The sequence below is a fragment of the Uloborus diversus genome, chromosome 1, assembly GCF_026930045.1.
Source record: "Uloborus diversus isolate 005 chromosome 1, Udiv.v.3.1, whole genome shotgun sequence".
Lineage (NCBI taxonomy): Eukaryota > Metazoa > Arthropoda > Arachnida > Araneae > Uloboridae > Uloborus > Uloborus diversus.
The window spans coordinates 59,165,526-59,188,542 of NC_072731.1; the positions used below are offsets into that span (position 1 = coordinate 59,165,526).

The following is a 23,017-nucleotide window of genomic DNA, read 5'->3' on the forward strand; positions in this document are numbered from 1 at the left end:
ACTGACTTTGGAGCAAGCTACATAAAATTGGCCGTGTGAAAAAAGTCTTCTCTTAAATCGATCCCTGCTACTTTTAATGTCTGTCCTTGTGACTTAATAATGGTTATTTCAAAGCAAACTTTTACAGGAAACTGCACTCTTCTAAATTCAAAACGATAGTCAGCCTGTGATGATGCTCTTAAAAACTTTGTTTCTAGTTTTGAAAAAATGAAAGCAAAAGACAGAAACATTATTATTTGACTTGAGAAAAGCCTCGAAGATTCTCGTGAGAAACAAAAACAATATCAAATTTAAAATTCGCTATCGACCAAAAGTTGAGATGAAGTACTGAATAATAATTTGAATGGAAGAAAGCCTCCGAAAATAAGGGATTTAAATTTCAATGACAGGTTTTAATTTCACAGAAATTAAGGGGTTTTAATTAATTTCTCCTGAACTAATTGATATTTTGAAAAGTCCTTTCTTAGTGGATACTTTCGTAATCATGTGGACATGCCTGCCAAATTTCAAGTCTGAGGCTTCAGCGGTGGCTGTGCATTGATATATATGTTATCTCAGGACATTGACTTTTATATATTAAGATTTTGTCTGCTTTTTTCAAATATGTATCCATGGAAAAACATTATTATATTTTTCCATTTTGTGTGGAGATTTTCCAAAAATTTCAGAAATTGGTCCTCATCTCAAAAATTTTTTTTTGGCTCATTTTTTTCTATCTACTCAGTTACGGTTACAAATTGCAGAGGATAATGGATAGTTCTATGCTCCACTTGGGCTCTTCTAATACCTCTTTCATTTGGCAGATTAGGTCAAATTCAAACTTGATACATATGTATACATATATACAGGGTGATTGTAACTAAAGTTCCACTTTCAAAACGCTGTAAAAATAAAACCACTGGTCAGAATGACCTCAAATTTCAGCGGAATATTATCGAAAAAGGGGGGGAAACGTATGACAAAAGAAAAATAAATAGTTGGAATTTTTAGCAATAGATGACGCTGCAAGTGTCAGAATATGTAAATCAAAACACCTGTCATGCGCATGACTCATTGAAGTTGTTATAAAAATGACAAATACACTTTTTTTCCTCATTTCGCATCTGAGAAGTTCACTATGACTGTCTCAATGAAAGACCTGGACGTCCCGATCACCTGAACTTAACCCGTATGACTTCTGGATATGGGGCTATCTGAAAGCTGTTGTGTTCAGTGCTCCAATTGCAAACTTTGCTGAACTGAAGGCATGCATTGTGCAACATATTCTAAACGTGACCCCGGAAACACTTCAATCAGCCGAGGAACATGCTGTTTCTCGATTTCAACTTGTTACAGAAAATGGGGTACATTATACTGAACATCTTTTGCGCCAGTCTCACGAAAATAAAAGACCGATTTAATTTTTACTGATGCTTTTTATGTGGCTTTCGGACTTAGAACAATTAAAAACCAATTTTTCCCATCCAATGTGATATGACCTTTCCGTGTTGAATGGGCTTACTTAACTAACAGTATCACACCAATACCCTGGTGCACACTGAGTAGTATGGTGTTTTAACGTATAGTTTACACCTTAGGTAATATTTTTTTATTTATTTGTCATTTGTAATCGACCATTATTAAATATGATGCTTACAGCGCCATCTATTTCTAAAAATTCCAACTATTTATTTTTCTTCTGCCATCAAGTTTCCCCCTTCTTCGATAATATTCCGTTGAAGTTTGACGTCATTCTGACCAGTGGTTTTATTTTTATAGCGTTTTGAAAGTGGAACTTTAATTGTAATCACCCTGTATATACACACACATTAACTGTAAGTTATGGACAATGTCATTAGAGTGAGTGACGGGTAATTGAATTGGCCACTTTAATGAATCAATTCCTCAAAAAAGAAACTAAATCCAGTTTTAACATTAAACATATTTGAATCAAACATGCCGCTTAAATGAATCAAGCGTATGAGACTGACCATTTCTCTCTCTCTCTCTTCAACAAACGTGATGTATTAGAGCAGTCTTTTTTTCTTTGACTTTGTTTAGTAAAATAAGTTTTTTTTTCTGTAAATAGTGAAAAAAAGGGGAGGCAGAGTGTTGCACACTTTTTGTAGTCTCGAGACATGGAGTTGACGGGACTTTTCATTGTTAGTGTTAGCATTGAAACGATGAGGTACCAATACCAACGACTACGGGTAGATTGATGATATTGAAAAAAGAATATTTAAATTAATTATTACTTAGTTTTAGCAATCAAAAAGAGATGCATTTTTCGAAGCACATAAGTTAAAATCGAAATTTTGTAATTGCTTTTTCATACTGTTTTGTGATTAAATTCTTAAAATAATCAGAGAATGGATATTTTGGGTGCGAGGTATACTTCTAATGATATCTCATAAGTTCTCTGAAATTGTATGAAGAATTCCATGTTAAAAAAAAAAAAAAAAAAAGAAAAACACATACAATTTTGCTTAATTGAATTAAAATTGTCAAACAAAAATGATTCATTTTAGAGATGGTGGGAATTCATTTGCTCTTACATCTGTAACTCATGCAAAATAGAATTGTATTGATACTGGCGATCTGTTTTTTTTTTATAGTGCTCCAAACATATTAGATGTTACACTTTTTTGAAATTCCTATATTTTTCCTTTTGAACTCCTATATTTATTTAGCTATCAAGCTCCTATATTTTTCTTTTTAAACTCCTATACATTTTTTCCCTTTTGCTATGAGCCCTGAAGAAATAACAGCTAAATCATAAACAATATTAAGAGAATCCATCATAATGGAGAACACTTAAAAATTGTAACACTACTGAGAAAGTATGCTTTAAATTTCAGAATGATAGGAGTCTATTACAATTTACCACACTTGGTAGTAGAAAGAATTCCAGGATGAAAAAGATAAACAACTTACCTTATGAGAATTGATAGCATTCAAGGAATTGAGGTCGAAACTAGGTGGGACTGGAGACAAGAATTTTGGGCAGGCAAAAGAAAAGCAGTTCTCAAATTCATCTAAATCTCTAAATACAAAGTAAAATAATTTATTAAGTAAATGCATTTAGCTACTGACATTAAAGCAAATGAATGGTCATTAATACATACCCTCTTTGCATTTTCAATAATTTATCTCCATAATTCTCCTTTAATGTCGACAAAACACTTTCATCAATACGTTGGGGATGAAGTACAAGGCATATTGTCAAAAGAGTATACATTCTCTCAGTCTGCTTGTTCATCTAAAAGCCAACAAGCAAATTATTGCACAAAATTAAATATTTTGAAACAAATATATTTGCAGTCTTTCAATGCAACCACATTTGATTGTAAAATCCCAGCTGAAATGAACATTTTGTTTGTCAAGTTTGGTTTGCAATGCAATTTCATTAAAAATTACATTCAAAAAACTTGTATTAAATAAATTCCCGGTTGATATGAACAAAAATTTCTGAGCTCTTTAACGACAATGTTAGTGACTGAATACCGTTATTTTAACTAAAAAAATTTTTTCATCATTTTGTGACGCTATCGAAAGCCCATTGTGTAGCAAGAAGAAAATGTTAAATCTGTTGCATCAACATACAAGCCCCAATCTACTCGAAAAAAAATACAGTAGATGATTGAGACTCACAGCAATATACCATTTTCTATTGTTATTGAGGGGACAATATAACTTCTTTACTATCCATCAAAGTACAATTGAATGCAAGTTCCTTATATTACATACAATTGAGAGTAATGCTCAAAATGAAGGAACCTCCCAGAAAAAAATCAGTCGAGTTGGCAGGTATGCATCAAGCCCAGGAGCAGATCCAAAGGGGGGAGGGCAATTGCCCCTCCCTGGAAAAATTAGGGGCGCCAGTAGGCAGAGGGTGCTGAAGGCACCCCCGGACGAATAATAAAATACCAAAAAGAAAGAACGAGAGATAGTTGGAAATTTTTTTGTCTCATTCACCAGTTCTCAACCTGTGTGGAGTGGGGCGCTTCCGTGCCCATCTAGGGGGTGCAATGAGCTTTCTTCCTGAATTTCGTAGGAAAATTTTGGAATTGGGTATAAGAGAAAGAAAGATATTTGGAAAATTTATTTGGTTCATTCACCAGTTCTCAATGTGTGGGGAGTACGGTGTGTCCCCTAGGGACATGATATCCGCAACTAATGAGTTTTCCTTCTAAATATAAGGGGGGAGTTTTGGAATTAGGTACAAAAGAAAGATACTTAGAAAATTTATTTGTCTCATTTACTGGTTCTAAACCAATAGCAAGTAGGGCACTTCCATGCCCCTTATAGGGGCGTAACATTCTCTACTTATAAATTTTCCCTCTAAATTTAGGAGGTAAGTTTTGAAATTGGGTACAGAAGAAAGACATTCAGAAAAGTTATTTGGTTCATTCACCAGTTCTCAATTTGTGGGGAGTGGGACGTCTTCCCCTAAGGGGGCGCAATATCCGCTACTAATAAGTTTTCCTTTGAAATTTAGGGAGGAAATTTTGGAATTAAGTACAAAAGAAAGAAAGATACTTGGAAAATTTATTTGCCTCATTCACCGGTTCTCAGCCTGTGGGAAGTGGGCTGCTTCCGCGCCCCTCTAGGGCGTGCAATATTCGCAACTAATAGGTTTTCGCTCTGAATTTAGGGAAAAGGTTTTGGAGTTAGCTACAAAAGAAAGACATTTGGAAATGTCATTTGGTTCATTCACCGGTTCTCAGCGCCCCCTAGGGAGCGCAATATCTGCATTTTATGACTGTTGCTCTAAATTTAGGGAAGTTTTGGAACTGGGTGCAAAAGAAAGACATTAAAAATTTCTATTACTTCATTCACTGTTATTTAACCAGTGAGGAGTGGCGTGCGTCTGCGTCTCCCTTGGGACGCAATATCATGGGAATTGCCCGTTCTCAATAGCGGATACAGAAGCTTTTCAAGTGAGGAGTGATTGATTTTAATCATATACGTACGTTGGTTATACATGTTAATAACAAAGGTTTAGGTCTTCAATTCTGAAACATTTGCACATGAGAACTCTGCCCCCCCCCCCCCCCCCCGTACTTATTATTATCGAAAATCATCTAAATTTGTGATTTTTAACATTCAGTAATAATAAAAAAAAATGCATGGGAGGTTCTCCTAGCGGGTAGGGTCCTCCTTTATCCTCCTAACATCATCGAAGATTGTCAAAAGTTACATTTTTGGGACTTCAATTTCTTAAAATTTCCGGGAGAAAGTTTTAGAATTCCATTTCTTCGTCTATCGTTAAAGATGTGTTTTTATTTATGATTTTAGTTTTTAAAAATGTCCGGAGGAAAGGGCAAACCTTTCCCCTCTCTGCTATCATCGAAGATCGTCAAAAATTGCACTTTTGAAACTTCAATTTCTAAAAATTTTCGGGAGAAAGTTCTAAATCCAAACCCTTCCACTAATGCCAAACGACATCAAAGAGATACTACAATTAGGTCTTTAGAATTTCATTTTCGACAAAATTTCCAAGTGAGTCTTCTTGTTAGCATAACCATATATTTTAGGTTCTTGGAGCAATTTCGTAAAAAGATAGAATGTATTTTAATTGTTTAAAACTCACAAGTAAATTCAAACTAGTCTGAGAAATTGATTCCCAGTTTTAAAAGATATAATTACCCGGCGTGCGTAAAATCCAGAACGTGAGAAACCCCAAGTGACTAAACACCTGACAAATCAATCACGTGTTTCGCCCATCGGCGGACGTGACGTCAGGCCTCAAGAGTTGAGGATCTTTCTGCTGGTAGCAGTCAAGAATGTAAATTTAAGAAATAGCAACAGTTAAAGGATTAACTGGGAATTGCTTTCAGATGCAACAGATGTAAATTTTGACGACGTCATGTCATTGCGTCGGGGGTAACAGAGAAGGTTTAAATAGAAAGTCAATCAATCAATCGATCTCTTATGATTTGCATCCGTTCTGCAGACGGTGTGTTTTGATTTGAGCATGTGCGCTCAATAAGATTGATTTATCCACGCAGAGGACGTGGAAGTTTTCAGATATGTAGTAACAAGATTCAATAGCCTGTCTAACAGTGCAGGATGTTCTAAAACAGTGCCCTACAAGTAACGAAGGGAGTTTTTTTTAAGAAATATAAATTTGAAGAGTTGATGTTTTTTAAGTATTAGGCCTAACAGGGCCGGAAGGTTTCGTCTGGCATATATTAGATTTCAGAGCCGGTCGGAGTGGATTGAATCCACTAGATGGTGAGGCAGCCTCTGCTAGTGGAAAGGTTCCTGTTTTGCTTGAAGCTGGGCAAATAATTTCCTGTGCTGCTGTTTCTGTGGCATGGGTGTGCCTGGGATTGATCGACCATGGATTTTGGTCTGCCGTCCACGAGTGGACGTTTTCAACTCGTCTAAACAATCCGGAAGATTGATGTTTCCTTAGTTGCTATGTGTGCCAAGTTTAAAGTATGGATTTCCAGTGGTACGATTATTTAAATAGTTTTCTGGACAGCTACCATCGTTGTGGCATGGCGTAGGGTAAATTTTTAAAAATATTAGGAACGTTTTAGAATTGTTGATGGTTTTTTCAGTAATTGAATCTTGTGATTTTTTCTCTGATATTTGTTGGGGGGGGGGGGGGGGGGTTATTATATTTTGAATTGTTAATTGGGGATATGCTTTTTATAAATGTTTGATTGTTTTTGCCTGTTTACATTTTAACACATGTTTTTGAATAAAATGTTATTTAAATTGAAATTCAGTTTCCATTGCTTCATTTCTCCCGAACTTACCATTCCACATACGTTGGTCTACCTTTAAAAGGCCAACAAGTGACCTCTCTCGGCGAAGCATCATCGAAGATCGTCTGAACTTGCGTTCATGAAACTTTTTCAAATAAATACGCATGAACTCCATTCCTTTCTTCAACATTACGAAAGATAGTTTACAATAGTGTTTTCATGACTTAAATTTTGAAAAATATCTGGAACAACTCATTTCCTTAATATCATCAAAGACAGTCTTTTAGTGGCGCAGGGAAGGGGGTTTTGGGAGTGAAAACACCCCCCAGAGCCATTGGTTTCAACATAAATGCTAATTCTAATACAGTAGTTTATGCATATGAAAGGGCTGTTTTGAGCAGCCTTCAAAAGGTATTTCTGATCAAAAACTCCAATTAATCAAAAAACCTCCTCCCAAGGTTATTTTTGATAAAAAAAAGTCCCTCCAGATGGTATTTTTCATAACCCCCCTCCAAATGGTATTTTTGGCTGCGCTAGTGCAGTCTCTAATTACACTCTTATATGGCGCAGCCAGAGGAGGGGGGTCCACACCATGGGCGCCCATATGCAAAGTTGAAAGGGGGGGGGGGGCTCAAAGATTTCCCCCGTGGTTTAGCTGCATATTTTCCACATGGAAATCGATTTCAGGACAGATTAGAGTCATTAAAATTTGACATTTTTAATAACTTATTCATTAATGGCTGAAGAAGAAATGTTTTTACATGTTTGCAAAGAAAAAAGTACTTAAAAGAAGGAAGTTCTAATTTCAAAGGGGGGAGGGGCGGCTTGAGCCCCCCTATATGGGCGCCCTTGGTCCACACCACAGGGCCCGTACCTACCCCAGAATGCTGAGCTTTTTTTTTATAATTCAGAAGTATTCTTTCTTACTGAAAGGAAGAAATGAACATGTCTTACGGAAAGAAAAGTTATTTTAACAAGGAAAAGAAAAGTTAGGAAAGAACCAGATTATTTTCAAAAGATAATTTTAAGTTTAAAACCTTTAACAGTTGCAGATCCTTGGTCAGCTAATGTATGGCCAAATATGGAAAAAAAAAGCCCCCTCCTGAGCTGAATCCTAGATCCGTACCTGATCAAGCCAACCGATGAGTAATAGCAACAACTAACAGTAGTCATTGTTTCTTAAATATAGGTAAGCATTTGTTTTACCAAAGCATTACTTACTCGTGATTGTTACAATTAAGAGCTAAAATTAACAGATTCATGGATTTTTAACAATTTGTATTAACGAGTTGAACTGTACATCAATGTTTATTACTGTAAAAGCACTTACATTTGCAAAAATGAAGTCACAAGCATAAAAGTTTTTTAAAAACGGGCATAACACGAATTTTGTGCAAGCAAAACCAAAAGCAGATTTTTTTAAAAAAAATTGAAAATTTTGCCAGACAATTTTTTGCCATTACACAAAAATAAGTACTTTTACAGTACTTATTTTTCAGTATAAAATATTTTAAACATTTTCATGAAAGCAAATGATTTTACAGAGCAAAAGAAATTAGTTTAATACCTGATCAGCTTGATACGTTCTCTGTTGGAAGAGATTACGCTGTGTTCTTTGAATATAAAGTAAAATGTTTGAAAATGTTCGAATAGCATCTGCATATCGTCTCATCATAAGATACGAAAATCCAACATAGTAATAAGTTGTTATTTGGCACGCTGGAACCCGAGAATACAAACTCTAAAGTTTAAAAAAAAAAAAAAAAAAATCATGAAATTTTAGCTTGTTTATTTCAAGATTAAAACTGAAATCCAGTAACCCCTCGTTATATCGCGCTTTTCGGGGGACAAAGAAAAAGAGCGATATATCTGAAAGCGCGATATAACGGAAGTCATTAAAAATAGTCATAAGTCCAATACACAATTAAATTAGCATTCGTTCCTTTTGAAATGATTTTCTAATGGTTTCGATGTAGTTCATGAATATCACACCAATTGATATTTAAACATGATTGAAATTTAAGTAAATTTTCACCGTCTGAAAGTAAAAAACATCAAATGGGGAATGAAGATAATCTTTCTGAGTTACCGCCAGATAAGAGTGAGCATTCCAATACCCTTTCATTCCCAATTGACTTACTAATCCGTTTGACTTGCTGTCACATTATTTACAAAAAAACTATTTTGCCCGTCCAGAACATTCTTCCTTTCTTTGATGCAAATCCTGGTTAGTGCAACCAAGCACAAATCTTTTTTGTACTAAAAGAAAGGCGTATGTTCCCTTCTACATGGGCTAGTATGACACTTGCTTGATGTCTCTCACCCATTGTTAAGGCAATGTATCAATACAAAAGACGTTAATTAGTTTAAAAACTTGAAACTGAAATATATTGCGCTGGTATGTACATTTGGATGACAGGAATTACTGCTGCTTTTCCAGCAAATTCAGAAGAATAGTTTTCTTTTGTTCATTGACAAAATAAAGAAGAAAAATAACCTTCTCTGAGCAATAACCATATGTTTTCAGAAATGGTTTCAAACATAAAGCAAAGCTTTTATCACTTATTTTAAGCTTAAATATTTTGGGAGACAGAAGAAAAGAGCGATATATCCGAATGAGCGATATAACGAGGGGCTACTGTATTAACAATAATATCAGAGCAATGTTTATAGATTTAATAAAATGACAGGTAGTTTAGTTTCAGAATAGAATTCAAAAATAGAAAATCTGTAAGAGCTAATTTAAATATAAAACTTTTTTAAATGGAAGGGAATAGATTGCATACATAGACAATATAAAAATTAAAAAAATTCTACCACAGGTTTATTTTTAGCAGAGTATTGCTAACATTTTTCTCAGCATTAAATATCAGAAAGTACCTTTTTATTCAATTCAATGTTTTCTAATACTTTTATGGCTTGGTAATAATCACCAAGAAGAGAATGTAAACGAAGTAGGCCCAACTAAACTGAAATAACCAAGCATTTTATACAATGGGTGACGACCGAATTCACCAGCCACACTGTCAGGATCCCCTAAGAGAAAATCAGATGTATTGGGTGGCAGTATAGAGAAAACAAATAATTTTTCAAGTACATTAAATTAATAATGTTACATAAACAGATAATGAAATAAAATTATAAAGTAACAGAATTGCATAATAATTATACACCATAACAATAATTTTATGCATTAAACATGAGAAAAATATGTAGGTTCATTTTCTAACTTTTTCTGGCATCCTAGATTTTTTTTTTTTTTTAAAGTGGGAAAAATACCAACAGGCAGGAAAAGGCAGAATTTTTTTTTCAAAAATAGTTTTTTCTTTACCCTCTACACGATTCACATTTAAAAGTGTTCTGCTTGTCTGAGACCACAAAACCTTCCATTGAACCAGCAGAATATAAATTTTTATTGTCCTTGGCAACAGCAAGGTTTTATTCCTGTTTTCCTTTTAAAAATTTTAAGCATGATCAGTTTTTGAAACTGCCGAGAGAAAGTTAGTACCTTTTACGTACAACATTCAAGTTTCCTTTACAAAAAAAGATTAAGAAATTACTACAAACATATTGTTTTTGCCACCACATTGCTTTCCTGTCAAAACAGCAACTCATATTCGATTTTCTTGTCTTAACGCCTTGAGTTGTATAGGGGAACAAAAATATACCAGTTGTTTCCATCTCTGTTTCCGTCTGTTAGACATAGGTATTAAAATTTGTTAATGAGATCCATTTGTCATGTTAATTTTGTTTTACATATTTTTGTCTTTTTTCTTTTAATTTTTCATTATTTAAAACCAGGACGCAAGAATGGATCACCAAAAGTAGGGACCAGTGAAATGTTTTAGTTACTGGTCCATTGGACCGGTGACTTACAAATTTTTTTTTCCCTACTCCTGCTCTATATTTATGCAGGTTAAAAGTACAAGCAATTTTATTTTGCGTAAATCCAGATTTTTCTAAAAGAAAAATTATATGAAGTACCTCCATTAGTATACACTTCAAGCTGTCTGTTGATGTTGGATTTATCCACTAGGGAATGTAGAACATTTAGAACACTGTGAACATTCCAAACCTAAAATAGACAAAACAGAATAGTTGCTTTAAAAGTAAATGATGTAAAATAAGAGGGGGTCCCATAGAAGGAGATTTTACTGTTTTTTAGAACCTTCACAAAAATTGTTCTAGCAAAGTGGTAACTTCACATAAACATCTAAAAATTCAACAATTGCAATAACATCTCTATCTTTGAATCGGAAATTTATTGCTCTACTTGCCAACTTTTCAAAACTGGACATAAAAAAAAACTTTTTGCGAAGCATTAAATAAAACTAGAAATTAATTGATGTAATATAACATTAGATTATGCATGCGTAATATGAATATGGTGCATGATAAAATTTATTATCTAATTGAAAGAAAGCCCAAGTACTGCAATTTAAACGTTATTCAATTTTAGATTATGAAAAATATACAAAATTAAATATAAAAATGAATATTCATATAATTTTGCCAATAGCAATCTTTTAGAAGTATTTAATAATAACTTAAACAATTTTACTTCCTTGAAAGATGTTTACTTTTTCAACCTTTCATATATCAAAGTTGGGAGTAAAAATTTGTTTTCGGCTCAAGGCGAATCAATAATCCAGCTAGTACTGAAACCATACATTAATTTACTGCATTATACAAACTTTTATAAAACAAATGCTGATGTTAGATGATACTTCAAATTAAAAAAAAAAAAAAAACTATTTACAAGGCATACTACTATTTACTTTTAACAAGATAAAAAGTTGAATTGATATTTAAAAAATCTTTTTAAAATCAGCAACTTCAGCATGTGAAGAAAATGCAGCTGAATTTAATGAAGCAGTAGTGGCTTTTTTTGCATTCATTAAAAACCTTCTATCGGCCGCTTCTATATTTTTCAAATGGACCCCTCCAGTAACATGGCGATCTAGATCGTTTTGACCACCGTGAGAAATCATAAATATCACTCACATAATGTACATATTTTTCCCATTTCTTATTAGATTTTTTATATGTGGTAATTCAGCCGTATATGACTCCCTGTCCATTTGAAAATAACTTTTCTTCACTTCTTCTCAACTCCATTTGTACAACGTGATACAAAACAAACACATGTCCTGTTTCAGGACTCCTTCAACACCATCCTATTCTTTAACAACGGATCGGAAACAGTCCTGGAGCCAACAAATGCTTACAGAAATAAAGCCGGGAGAGGCTAGGGTTGTCAGATCTTTACAGAGAGCAAGCGGATTGAAACGAAACAGCTCCCTTCTGTCGCCAGCTAGGGGGAAAAAATACCTATTGAGCGATTTTGACACAATCTGGCAACACCGCAGCAGCATACATGCTCTGAAGAAAAGGCAAGGCAAAATGGACAGTTGTGTTTAGGAGGTAGCTGCGAGGGACACAACAGTTTATTCGGCTACTTTTCAACCGAACCTGAAATCGTTTTTTGGAGAATTTTTTTTTTAGCAAGAATAGTAATGATTTGATTGAAAAAATAGTTTCAAAGTGAACCATAGATAAAAGATTTTGTAATGAAAATATATTCATTTCCGCATTTGACGGTACATTACTTGAAACCTTACTCTCAAAATTATATTCTCATGCAATTTTTTAAACTAGCTTATTAAGAGCTCAATATACAAAAATTGGAAAAAAAAAAAAAATCTATTTTTCATTACAGATGCAAAATTATTGCATTTTTCGTAGTAAGTATGAAGTCAGAAAATAAAAGAACTTTTTAAAGAAAAAAATGCATTTTAATAGTAAACAATATTAATAATTACCAATATAATCGTTAACTTTTGGAAAAATTAAAAATTAATGGAAAAAAAATCTCTAGTTTGAGATATCTTTTGCCAAACTTATCTTTTTTTGTAGCTCTTGATGGTTTGTAGAAGTTTTTTTTTTTTAAATGATTTTTTTTTTAAATATAAGTATTTTTAAAAGAAGAAAATACTTTGCTTTGATGATATTTAATTTTCATGATTAAAAAAGAATGCTATAAGGAATAATGTGTTGTCTGTATTAACCAATTTTCTGTATGACTAAATAGATTTTGGAAAATTTTGGCATAAAATTTCAATTTTAAAAATCATGAGGACAAAACGTTAAACTTACTTTAGGATGTTCACGAAGCTGATCAATTTCTTCTGCAGTTCTTTTATTGAGCATGCTTTGATAGTGGCTGAAATTTTGAAACTAAAATGCAGGAAATAAAATTAGATACACACACACACACACACACACACACAAATAACATTGTTTTAGCTGGTATCCTACTTGCCAACCTTCAAAGGAAAAAAAAACCAGGAGATTTCACTAGAGAAAGAAAAAAAAAAAAACTGCAAATGAAAAATCAAATGAAAAGATGTGCATTCACTGAAAATTTCAACAGTCTCCCCCAAAAAAAGTAACTGCTAAAATCCAGAAAAAATATGAATAAATCATTAAAATAAAATAAGTAGGTATGAGGTAGCATATGTTAAAATAACTTCCAACCTTTGAAATAATTGAAATATTTTCAAGATGCAAAAGGATTGAAACATGCTGCAATTTTTGGTAAGGCATGTGCTTTGTTGAACACACAATGTGGAAAACCTTCCAATTTTAAGTAAAGGAGTAATTTATTGGAAACATCCCTTTAAGTTTAACTCTTGAGCAAGCTAACTCCTCCAGTACACTGAATTTGGGGCAAATTTATTTAAAAAAGAAATTACTTTTGAAAAAAAAAAAAATAAATAAATTTTTGCAACACAGAAATAAATATGGAAAAAATTAAGTATTTAGCAGCTACCCTTTTCTGGTGTACCTACACATCATAGTTAGGAAAAAAATGGCACAGCTTTGTTAGAAGTTGATGCAGAACACCTATTTTGGCACTCTCTGGTGTAATTGTCACAGAATTCCTATCCCTAGGGGGAAAATAGGTTCCAGTCTGTATTCTAATCCACTGTATGGAGTTCTACTCTCCCCTGACATTAGTCTATGACTAGAAATAGGCACCATCTATTGAGAAAAAAGTGAAACTTTTTGATGATTGAAAAAATACTGGAAAAACAGGAGAAATTGGTAAAAAACGGGAAATTGGGAGATGGACGCAAAAAACAGGAGACTCCCGTTAAAAACAATCGAGTTGGCAAGTATGTGGTATCAAACCTTTTATACCTGATAGATGAATTCATCAATTATTTCCCACAGCCACTGATTGGGTAATTCAAGCTGTACAGGTTCATTTGCACCTGAAATTTACAAATTACATGAACGTGGCTGGAACATAACAAAAGCAATATTTGAACATCATTATAAACTTACAAATGCTTACTTAGAATGAGATTGAACAAATGACAATAGTTGTAATAGGATTCAAATCTCTCAGATATACTAGGACCTCCCTAAGGGGGGAAAAATATCATTTCTTACAAACAGCTATTGATTAATTGATTTAAATGATTTATTTGAATTAATTATACTCACACTAACTCGAGCATACAAGTGTCGATAATACAGTTCTTTGTACAAAATATCAAATTTTTCATCTGAAAAATAATAGATTCAATTCAATTCAAAAAGTTAATTATTCATTGAACAATTCAATATTAATTATACCACATACTACAATGTTTTTCAAAAAACAAAAATGTTATGATTGTAACTAAGCATGAGGGGAGCAGTAAATTTCTGAAGCTTAATATATCCTCAAAACATCACATCTTTGCCCTAAGTTTCCTCAACCTGTCCTTGCATCTCATAAAGTTACTATGTAGAACTAATAATGTCACCTATAAATGTGTCTGATATGTCCATCAATACCAAAGTCAGCTGCCAAATTTCTTGCATAAAAAGAAAATCTATAAAAATTGAAAAGCTTAACCGACATTCTTATAGGTAATCGGTTTCTTAAACAACTAGACTGCGGTGAGATATCCCTGCATAACATTGAAATTTTCATACAGTCGAACCTCCATATATTGGAGTAGCAAATTGCCAGAAAAAAAAGATGCATAGAAATTTCGATACAGAGAAACAATCTTAGTTTATAATAAAAATCTCCTAAAACCTTAAAGTTAAAGCTCATTTTCGTGAATGAAACCCAATTTCTAATTTATACGAGCATCTGATTAAATGAAAGTTAACAATTAAAAATTAAATGTGAAACATTTACTGAACACTGCATTGTTTCTAAAAAAGCAACTGTAATGTCGTTTCATGTTTTTGAGTGAAAGTTTTCTGACAGTTTCAATACTTTTATTATGGCTATCCGATTTCTCATAACAGCAGGCACTACGGAAATACTAAATTTATCAGAAATGACATTTTTGCGCCTTCAGACATCTTCATTCTTCGGCAATTCAACTTCATACACAGCATTAGGGGATTTTCGTTTTGACGATGGTAATCGAGAGAAAAGTAAAAAATCAATCTACTCAACTTGAATTTCTTTCATTGAAGATAAAAAGACCAGGAATGATAATCAACAGACAAAAGGGAAAACTTGAAACTGATTTTACTTTTACTGTATTACTGGTTACAACTAAGATTTTAAATAAACTTGAGCGAATTTAAGAACTCGAGAGCGGAACAACGACCTATCTACACACCCCTCAACCTTGGTTGGTAAAAAAAAACAAATTAACCTTTTTTTTAAAATTTAAATACAATTTGTGAGAAAAACAATTTTATTTTAGGTAAGTCAAGAAGATTTTATGAGTAATTATTAAAGAATGTTTAATATTTATATTTATACATAATTTCTTCATAATTAAATAATTAAGAGTAAAATCTTTCCACATACGTGGAGTTTTCTATAGGGGAATATTGTTCAAAAATCTTTAACTAATAAAAAATTACAAGACCTAAGTGGGCCTAGGTAATAAATAATCAAAGAAATGATTAACTGTGATAGTTCAGACATTATTAATTACAAATAACTAAGAATAAATTCGTGTGATTCAATTTCCTCATAATTATAGCCATCTACGATAAATAAATAATTAAAAGTAAAATTAAAATCACATGTTCTTAAACATGTCTGATGCACATTACACCACTTTAAAAATCAAATGATCAATTTTGTTTAAAGATAAAAAAGTTACAGGTCATTTAATATTTTACCCAATGCATCAGAGAGAACTGTTAATAAAAATAAGATAAATAGATTTTAAGAAAATCATTATGTTTTCCATTATAGACATTATTTCTCCTGGTTAAGTGCATTTAGGAATACAATTTCTTTACTAACACACAGACACAGACACACACACACACACATATATATATATATATTAATTAAAAGCCTCAGTTTAAACTTAAAAGAAAATACTCTTTTAACATATTTTAATAATGAAGACTATCATAAAAATGAATGTTGATTGATTCGTATCCCATTCATACAGAGAACTTCTTTTATTATACTGGGATCAAAAAAGTTCTTTGAAAGGTGAAAATTTTTGCATTAAATGTATTATAACAGCAGAGTCACACATGAATATATACTGCTTTCATAATTTTATACTTTCCCCCCCTTGCTCTGACTGCATCGTTTATTGTGGATGCAAATGTGTGCAGATATTAGTGCAATTTTATTCAGACTAAGTGATCTTGGACTTTTTTAGTTATTGTGTCCTCTTGTCATTTAAATATTCTAGCATTAAGATTTATATACACTGCATTGCTTCAATGATACATAGTCTCACTAAATCTTAAGTAAACAATCAAATTGGGTAGTAAGTGAAGTTTTGGTTGAAATATGCTTTTTAAACTATTTTTAAATGCAAAAGATTGAAAAATAATGATAACTGAATAAATAAAAAAGAACTAGATGGATTTTTTCTCCATGTAATTTTACAAAAACTTAGTTGGTCTGCCTTGTATATTTAAGTACCTAATAGAAAAAGCTGCATTGATTAGAAATGTTGCATTGATTTGAAATAAGTGGGGGAAAAAAAAAAACTATTTAGCAAACTTGCATTACCTAAAAAGAAAAAAAATTCTCAATTTATTAATCTTTAATTTAACTCTAAAGCTTTGCTAGTTACTTTGCATCAATTAGATTTTACTCAATAAATTAGATTTACTCATAAATTTTACAATAAATAATATGTTAAATTTATGAAAACATTTGGGGGAGAACAATGAACAGGGTGGCGACAGGAACTGGAAATAAAAGTTCCCTGACTTTTCCCTGATTAAATCACTGATTTAATTAACAGTGATAATGGTCTCCTTTCTTTGCTCTACCTGAAAAGATGCTCATTTTTTTGGGTAAAAATAGTATATTAAATTATGGACAAAGAAATATTATAGGAAATCTAAAACAAATAATTTACTTCCAGTAACCAGTTAACATAAGAATTCTAAGAAATTATTAAAACCACTCTTAAAGAAATATCTAATCATGATAAAACTAAAACATTCAAATGGAAATAATCTTGAACTAAATTTTCAAGCAGTATAATTGTTGCTGCAAGAATAACAAGTGATAGTTAAAGTATAGAAGTAATGTAGTTTTACTTACATAAATAATACTGCCATGTGCAGGTAAACGGCAGTATCTGCAGAAGTTAGGTTTTGAGATATTTCAAGAAATGTGTGGTGGATTCAGTACTAGACTAACAATAGGGAAATGTTGGAATTAGACGTTTTTTCGCGCCTTTGTTTTAGCGGAAACCAAATAAGCGCGCACGTACAATAAAGATAACGTACAATAGATGACAAAAATGTAAAACAATGAAAAATGAAAAATTTGCAGTTAGTGCTCTTTACCTGCACATGGCAGAATAGACATATTTATGTAAAACAAATTTAAATCTTTCAACAACCAGAAATATTGAACTATTCTCTAATCAAGAACTTAGGTTTTAATGAATGAATACAGCATTTTCACTATTAAAGATAATAAAAATATATTTACTTATGTACACAACTTAATTTCAAATGATTTCATTAGTTGTCGAAAAAAAATCTTAAATTACTTTAGTAACAAACAACATTGAAATGTAAAAAGTTATTAGTTTCAAAATATATATGTATATGGTTTTAAAATAGAAGAGTTTTAAAGTCTGGAAAAAAAAAAAAAAAAAAAAACCTTTGTGCAATCTGAAGCAGTGGCAGTGATTCTGGGTGGGGGGAGGGGGGGGGGGTCAAGGCCCCAGACTCCACCCCACTTTTCATGGTTCATTTTTTTTCAATTTAGGAACCAAAACCAGAAATAAAAAGAAAAAAAAGCAGAAACGTCAAATTTTTCAAAACATAATTATTTGTTTTACTTTGTATATCTGTTTATGAAACATTATTTAACACAAGCAGTAACTTTTAGTTTATGTATTCATTGTTTAGATATTGGTAAATCAATTGATTAACTTAAACAAGCTATACATGTTCAAGGAAAGTATTAAGTGTTTGTGACATCTCAAAATACTTTGGGGTAAATAATGCAAGTCTAATTCATATCTAAGTGTTTCTACACACTTTTTCTTTCACACACTATTTTTAACAAATTTGAGAAACTTGTGACCAGTGTTATACAAGGGGGAATTGTGAACACTAAAAATGAAGGTATCATTTTCAAAGTAGGGTAAAAGTGACCATCTTGAAAAGAGCTTTATTCACATCTTCCACAATTCTATTGATAATGCACTCACTCTAAATGGCATTTCATTTCTTATTCCATCACAATTATCTCAAAAATCATGTGATTTACATGTTTGTTTTGGGTAATCGTGAATGCCTCATATAATTTTTATTTTTGTAAAAAAATTAAAAATTTGTATGGTATATCCAGATTGATGTAGAAGTTTGAATATAAATTCTAAAATGTGATATTTTTAAACACTTTTTTAAATAAACAATTTTTCTTGAAAACATCAAAAATCCTTCACAATTACCACGGTCAACCCTAGATCTTTTACATAAAAATAAAATCACAACACAACTTGAGAATTCCTCCCCTCCCCTTAAAACAAGAGAAGACACCACAGACAACAACATATTATAGCACAGATACCAACAACCCTTCACACCCCTACATTTTCAAAAAATTGTTATAGGCCGAATCAGACCTCATGATTCAATCAGAAATAAAGCTTCGTTTAACATCTATTTATAGTAGGAAAGAGGTTGCTTTCACAAAAAGTAATTTTGTGAAACCGTAGCTTTTATAACGTTACAAATCAGAATCTTGAGTACAGACAACAAAACAAACCCAATTTACATCCAGATTGATCCATGAAAATCCATCAATATAACAAGTTTAACCTAACAACAAAGAGGAGTTGAAACTCAACTTACCATCATGTACAATAGATGCAATATCTTTAGATAACGGCCATGGAGTTGACTTATAAAACCTTTCAGTCAGCTTAACATAACTAAAACAATTCATAATAAATATTGATACACTTAAAAATAATAGCATTAAACTATGAATCATACAAAAGGAAAGAAGATTTTGTTAATAATTTTTCTATAACATAAAACATTCTACATAATAAATTTTAAATGTAACATTATATAAAATGATATTAGAATCTGGTACAGGGTGGCGAAAGGAACTAAAAAAAAATTCACCGACTTTTCCCGGCTAAGTTCACCAAATTTCCTTGATTTACGTTACCAATAATGGTTTCCTTCCGTTGCTGTACCTGAAAACCACTACATATTAAATAAAGTGCAGTGTTTAAAATGTTTTAAGCTGTTAGTTAAAAAAATATTTTGAAAAGATTCTACCTTTTTTAGTGAAAACAGTATATTAAATTATCTATGAAAAAATATTATAAGAAACTAGCTGTGTTGCTCGGTCTACTTTGAAAAAAACCATTGGGTCAAGTGAAGTATCTTCAATAACCAGGAATAAATGAAACAAAAAAAACCATCATGCAAAATTTTCTCGCCAAACAATGACGACAGATCCTACAATACTTTTAAGAAATTAAAATAAAATGAGAAAGATGGATTTAAAAGGCGCAACCATGGAAACACAAAATAAAATAATTTTAAGAATTGAAAATGAGAAAGATGTAAATAAACAATGGATTCAAAAAGCGTTACCGTGGAAACACAAAATAAAATGGTTAAAAACTTGAATAGAGAACAGATTTTTGAACTTCATTTAATTCGCTTGTAACTTTTTTTCTAATGGAGATAGAGGGTTAAACTTTCGACGATAGGTTGAGTTAGATCTGGAGTAAAAAAAACAGCTCTTTTCAATGCTGTCAAAAAGGAAACTGTGGGATAATTCCTTCACTTTTTATTGATGGATTCAATGAAGAAAGTAGTGCCTAAATTTCAGTTAAGCCTAAAAAAATTTGAGATAAAATCGTAAAAAACTCCCACCGCAATTAAATTAGAGCATTGAAACAAATTGCGTAGAACGCGGAAAATTCTTTCCTTTCCAACAATGTATAATATTACTATTTGCGAGTAATTTTTCACCCCCATATTCGGGAATTCATGTGAAAATTGGGCTTAAATTGGAATAAAAAAAGAACTATTTATCGAATTGTTTTCGAACTGGTCTGCAAACCTTCTCAGGACTTAAAGGAACAAATTGTGAAAATTTCAGCAAAATCGGTTGGATAGTTCTCGAGTTTTGCGAGTTCAAACACACAGACGCTTTTTGGAGACTTCATTTTATACTATGTAGAGATTTAAAATGAATACTTTACTCCCAGTAATCAGTTAAAATAAGAATTCTGAGAAATTATTAAAACACTCTTAATGACATTAAAGAAGGTGAAATTATATGGCTCATTGAAACGAACAATCCGTCTCGCTGTCTATCAAAAAGGAAAAAATATTGCCTTATTGTGTCTAAATAGGCTATTTAAAAGTGCAATATTTTACACTGAAAGCATGTGATGTTAATTAGTGCTTACATTAGCATTTTTCTTCCTAATAATGAGGAGCGGAGCCGTGAATGCCATTTCAAAATATCTATGCACAAGGTTGAGCATACGAGACGCAAGGAATTTGCTGTTCCTCAGTTTGGTTCTTGGGGTGAAAAAGTGTTTTTCTGATTTTAAATTATTGTTCGTGGTAATTTCACTGTTTCATGTTATCATGCATAAAATAATACGGTAAGCCCTTTGCATATTACTTGTGCGTAATATTAATACATTTTAGACAACAATTTAAATTAACTTTTTAGTTCCAAAAAGTAATGACTTGACCGTAATTACTGCCCCCCCCCCTTGAATAAAATTTACTTGTGCGTAATATTTACATATTTTAGACGACAAACATGGCTAGCTCCAAAAAGTAATGACTTGTTTTAGATATTAAATTCAAAAAGTTTTTAACGATTCCGTATTTTAGAATTATTGGTTTTACCTAAAAATATTCAGTTTCAGATTTTAATGTAAAATATCCTCTATACTTCAATTTAGAATATAATCAGTACTCTGATGTCATGTTTTGACAGGCATAAAAGTTTGATTAATGACACTGTGTGATAAAAAAAAAAAATCTTTCTAACCCTTTTTACATAACTCTTGTTGATTCCTTATGTAAAATCCCCCCCCCCCCCAAATCTACATATGTCCACCATTTACCAACATCACAACCCACGATTTGAAAATGGTGCTCACAATTTTTTTTCGATTATAAGGGCTCATAGGTGTGAGCACTATACTCTGATTTTATGCCAAAAAATAAGTGAAAGTAAGCAAACCGCTAGGAAACAAGATCGGTTTCAATGATTCATGAATTATTTTTGGGGAAAATCCCCTATGAGTCTCCCGACTTGGTCTAAATGTTCATGTTTTTGAACTTGCACCTCTCTAGGTCCTCAGAAGAGTGTTAATGGCTAATATATAATGTTCTCTTCCCCTCCAAATAAAAATAATGGCATGAAACTGTCGATAACTGAAAAAAATTGGTGGGCGGCATTTCCAAAACGTGGGACGTGATGGGGAGAAATGGTGGCCATTTTTGGATTCAGGGGGCCATTTTAGATCATAATCAACAACAATTATGTTAGAAGCATTTTAAAGGTATTTTTTGCTGTGCAATTTTTTCACCAATTATAGCAGTGTTAACTTAGATATTTAAAATATTTTCTTTTTTCAATGCACATTAGCATGTCAGAAGAGTTACTGAACTCAAAATAACTTCAAGATATTAAGCAAAAACATATACTGTAATCAAAAATTAAATATTTACATTAAAAAAAATTAAATGTCAAATGTATTGCTTTCCGTATTGTATTTGTCTGCAAAACCTCACACCAAGTATTAACTATATTTTCCTCGAACGCCACTCCTGATAAAGCAGCTCAAGAGACATTCGCACAACATCGCTGACCAGGACTAGCGCGGGCCTAGGTAAAAAGCACAACCTCCCCCAATCTCATTAAATTTTAATTCAGTAGCTGTTAGAAACTTTGCATCCCTTGTCATTTATAAGACACTCAGTCTGTCTGAGCGGCAGCTAATGTTTAAAAATACAAAAGTCTTTGTATTAATTGATTAAAAACAAAAGAAATTCTCGATTTTAGTACAGTCAAACTCTCTTATGAGGAGCATGGAGGGACTGCAATATTTGATCATTATACCCGAGTGCTCGTAAAAAAAAATCATAAAAATGTATACATGCTTGTTTTTTTTTATTTTTATATTTTTTTACAATACCAAAGAAGTTGGTTATTTGATTTAAACTGGCTCATTGTCTTGTTTTTGTTTTCGAGAAATGTGGGGTCTGAAAAACATCTTCATCAGCATCCGAGGCTTCAAAATAGTTTTTAGTTTTTCTGCACTTTAGAAGTCAAGTATGTCGAGGGCTATTTAATTTCTAATTCTTCACATTTGTCGTTATGGCAGTCACTTTCATTCTTTTTTTTTCTCTCTCTTGCAGTGCTCGAAATTAGCGGTCGTTAGTCGTATTTTGCAACTGTAAATTTCATTTTGACGACCGCGATTTGAAACGTAGTCGTCACTGTGACGCCTAGCTTTCCCCCCTACTAAGCTTTCACTTTCGGAAGATTTGTCTCCAAAAACATCTGCGTGCGTTGCGATCGCGTAAAATTTCCTGGAAGTATCGCTTTCAGTCGGAAAAGCTTGAACAATCCCCCCCCCCCCACCTTCGCCCGCGAACTGTAGAAGCCAGTGTCATTGCAAGCACACCCCTCCATTCCTCCTCTTTCTGGAGTAATCTTTTCTCCCCTTTGTTCCCTTAGTGTTGTTTACCCCCGATCGCCCCACCCCTCCAAAACCGGACTCATCTCAGGGTTGTTTGAGCAGATAGTCTGATCTTTTTCATGTTTCAAGTTCGACCCCCCGTCGTAACAC

The 23,017-nt window shown here is 32.5% G+C and overlaps 2 protein-coding genes across 2 annotated transcripts in view; one reads left to right on the plus strand and one right to left on the minus strand.

The window, feature by feature from the left end:
- Positions 1-23,017, minus strand: part of LOC129229903 (eukaryotic translation initiation factor 3 subunit L-like) — a 77,469-nt gene that overhangs the window by 33,403 nt on the left and 21,049 nt on the right. The window contains 11 exon segments of the mRNA XM_054864287.1: positions 2,914-3,022; positions 3,105-3,238; positions 8,266-8,439; positions 9,579-9,659; positions 9,661-9,734; positions 10,683-10,773; positions 12,855-12,935; positions 13,902-13,975; positions 14,059-14,128; positions 14,211-14,272; positions 19,023-19,102. Coding sequence (XP_054720262.1) covers positions 2,914-3,022; positions 3,105-3,238; positions 8,266-8,439; positions 9,579-9,659; positions 9,661-9,734; positions 10,683-10,773; positions 12,855-12,935; positions 13,902-13,975; positions 14,059-14,128; positions 14,211-14,272; positions 19,023-19,102 — 1,030 coding nt within the window.
- Positions 7,793-23,017, plus strand: part of LOC129229914 (uncharacterized) — a 61,362-nt gene continuing 46,137 nt past the window's right edge. The window contains exon 1 of the mRNA XM_054864304.1: positions 7,793-7,887. The gene's annotated coding sequence lies outside the window, so the exon portion shown is untranslated. The remainder of the gene's footprint in view (positions 7,888-23,017) is intronic.